The 3,061-nt window shown below is 37.9% G+C and overlaps 1 protein-coding gene across 1 annotated transcript; it reads right to left on the bottom strand.

Moving 5' to 3' along the window:
- Nucleotides 1–1,345: 1,345 nt before the first annotated feature.
- On the bottom strand, nt 1,346–2,305 carry LOC104943970 (urea transporter 1-like). The gene is made up of 3 exons (XM_010769438.1): nt 2,176–2,305; nt 2,051–2,100; nt 1,346–1,631 (listed from the first exon to the last, which is right to left on the bottom strand). Exons 2-3 carry the CDS (start codon nt 2,081–2,083, stop codon nt 1,419–1,421), a joined length of 246 nt encoding a protein of 81 aa, XP_010767740.1. The 5' UTR covers nt 2,084–2,100; nt 2,176–2,305; the 3' UTR covers nt 1,346–1,418.
- Nucleotides 2,306–3,061: the final 756 nt, after the last annotated feature.

Below are 3,061 nucleotides of genomic sequence, written 5' to 3'. Positions count from 1 at the left end.
CTGAGTGAGGGCCGATTGAAAATGGTCCGCGGGCCGCATTTGGCCCCCGGGCCGTAGTTTGGACACCCCTGATTTAGAGGATAGGGTATAGGTAGATGTAGGAAGGCTATATAAGGGACATTTAAGTTAGTTTATTTGCTGTGTATGCTACATATTTTTACATTTAGAGAGTATAAGAACCACTTAAGGAGTACAACAATGCCACATAACATGTACAATTATAGAAAAATAACAATTATTGCACCTCATTTGGATGCAAAGCCACAAGGAGCCACTTAAAGGAGGCTTAATGTCCTTCCCCTGGTTTACCACCATGGATAATTCCCCCAGTTCAACTCAGAGGTCAGATCACAGATTCACAATATGTTCGTAATGTGGCATGGCTAGAGGATTTAGAGCAGGGATGTCAAACTCAAGGCCCCGGGGCCAAATCCGGCCCGTGACTTCGTTTTATGTGGCCCCACAAGAGCTTGCAAAGAATGATATGTTTATTATACGGTTACATGCCGATTTACAGAAGCACGTTGCCCATAAACTACATGTCCCACAATGCATCTCAAATTTGACTTTTTTCTCAGAATTTGACTTTTTTTCTTCTAAATATGCCTTTTTTCTTAGAATTGTTTTTTTAAATGTTACATTTTTTTCAAAATGTTACTTTTTTTCGAAATTTCACTTCTTTAAAAACAAAATATCAGTTTTAGACTTCTGCTTTCAGACGTTGTTAATTATGAAGTTATTACCCTATCTGATAATAATCCAATGCAGAGGCAATTATGTAATATAATACATTATTTTATATATATGATATATTTATATATGTATTTTTATATAGTCTTAAAGTTACAACCGGCAATTTGAGTGGAACCATAATGCTGATGTGGCCCGCTATGAAATTGTGTTTGACTCCCCTGATTTAGAGGAAAGGGTAGGTAGATGTAGGAAGGCTATGTAAGGGACATTTCAGTTGACTTAAATGTGGGAAAACATGTTTATTTACTGTGCATGATACATATTTTGGCATTTAGAGACTATAAGAACCACTTAAGGAGTACAAAAATGCCACATAACAAGTAAAATGTTAGAGAAATAACAATTTTCTCATTGAATTGCCATGTTGTTTTAGGCAAAGCCACAAGGAGCCACTAAAAAGAGGCTTACCATCCCACAGTTCAACTCTCCTAGACGTCAGTATGTAAGTATTATGTATGTATTTTGTTTGGCCTTATGATGGCTAAGATTGAATGACCATTTTAGTTTTCACATCATATAGTACTGTAAACTGCATGAAATGACGAGCTGTTTTGTTTTATGTATGTTTATTTATGTTTTGTGTGTGTGAGGACCCCAGAATAGCCAATGCTCATGCTTTAGTGCTAATGGGGATCCCAATAAAGATCACACAGATACACTGGGGGTCAGACCCACCACCATCGTGTTCCTCCGTTCTCCCTCCTCTCCTCCTGTCGACTCTGCTCAGATTTCTCGTTCTCCTTTAGCCGTCTCCTGTTCTCCTCGGGGTGAGAGACCGCAGAGAGAGGCAGTCTGCACACGGCCCGGATCTCAGAGGACATGAGGAGGAAGATGAGGGTCGAGAGGCTGAACGACCACGTGCCAGCGGGTAACGCCAGCTGAAAGGAGACGTCAGAGGAGAGAGGGATATTTGGGCGATCAGAATATATTTAGAAAGGTTTTTAATGACACAGGTTAAGCACACACAATTATATAAGTTGTATTTATTAATTCAATTTTTTTTAATTATTATTTATATTTTTAAATCTTGTATTTGAAATATGTAATTTTTTTTATTATATATAGTTTTTATAGTTTTTATATTCTACTTTCTTTATTTCTTAACTTTTAAACATTTTAATTTTTTTTTTACTTTCATATAAATGTTTTTAATGTAATTATTTTATTGCATTTTTTTATTGATTTCTTTTTATTGCATTTTGTAACATTTCAACCACATTTTTTGTAATTATATTTATGTATGAGAAAGTGGTCTTAAAGTCATGATATCACCAGAAGAAGAAATGATCCTACTTACCACAGACATGAGCTTTGACACCGCTGCAGTCATGTAAGCGCAGAAAAGTGCTGAAAGAGAAACGCATTTTTTATTCACAAACACTTCTGAAGGAGGAAAACGCTCGCAGTGTTTGCAGACCTTACCACAGAGTACAGCCAGGAGATGTGTCTGCCACGTGAGCACATAGAAGACCCCCCCGATGGCAATGCAGGAGAGAACGCTGTTATACCCCCACAGCCCGGAGAAAATGTCCTGATGAGGAGCAGCCAGTGCTAACCCTGCACCACACACACACACACACACACACACACACACACACACACACACACACACACACACACACACACACACACACACACACACACGTTGAAGTACAGATACTTGTGTTTAAAAATACTCTGGTGAAAGTAGAAGTACTGACTAAACTTCTTTACTCAAGTCAAAGTAAAGAGGCTTTGAAATGTACTTCAGTAAAAAGTACCCATAACTAGCAGCTGTTTTAAAGAGTACCTGACCTCCCTTTATATTAATAGAACAATAATGTAATTGTTAGCTAATGAATGTTTCCATGGTGAACAACGGCAACATGACAACGTTTTCATTGGTCCCTCTTCTTTAGAGAAGACCAGGAAATGATGGATACACGGATCGTGTTCAAATCAATAGGCACGCAATGACTCTAAATAATAAGGATCACGCCACCAAACACACATTCAAACTAAAGGAACCAGCCTGTTTGGAAAATGAGAGAAGTAGAAAGTACAGGTATTTGTGTTAAAAATGTAAGAAGTAAAAGTTAAAAGTCGTCAGAAAAATAAGTAGTGGAGTAAAGTACTGATACCAGAAAAATGTACTTAAGTACAGTAACGAATAATTTGTAAGGCCTACTCCACTACTTCCCACCTCTGAACCACATCACCAATGTGTCCAAACAAAACACTTGACACTTGATTTGGTCTCCGCTGACTCTCGTGTTACCGACACAGAGAAGAACCTGAGCAGGAAGTAAACATTGTATGAACTCAAAAA

Source organism: Notothenia coriiceps, unplaced genomic scaffold (assembly GCF_000735185.1).
Source record: "Notothenia coriiceps isolate Sejong01 unplaced genomic scaffold, NC01 NC01_scaffold00007291, whole genome shotgun sequence".
NCBI lineage: Eukaryota > Metazoa > Chordata > Actinopteri > Perciformes > Nototheniidae > Notothenia > Notothenia coriiceps.
This window is presented reverse-complemented; position numbering and strand designations above follow the sequence as displayed.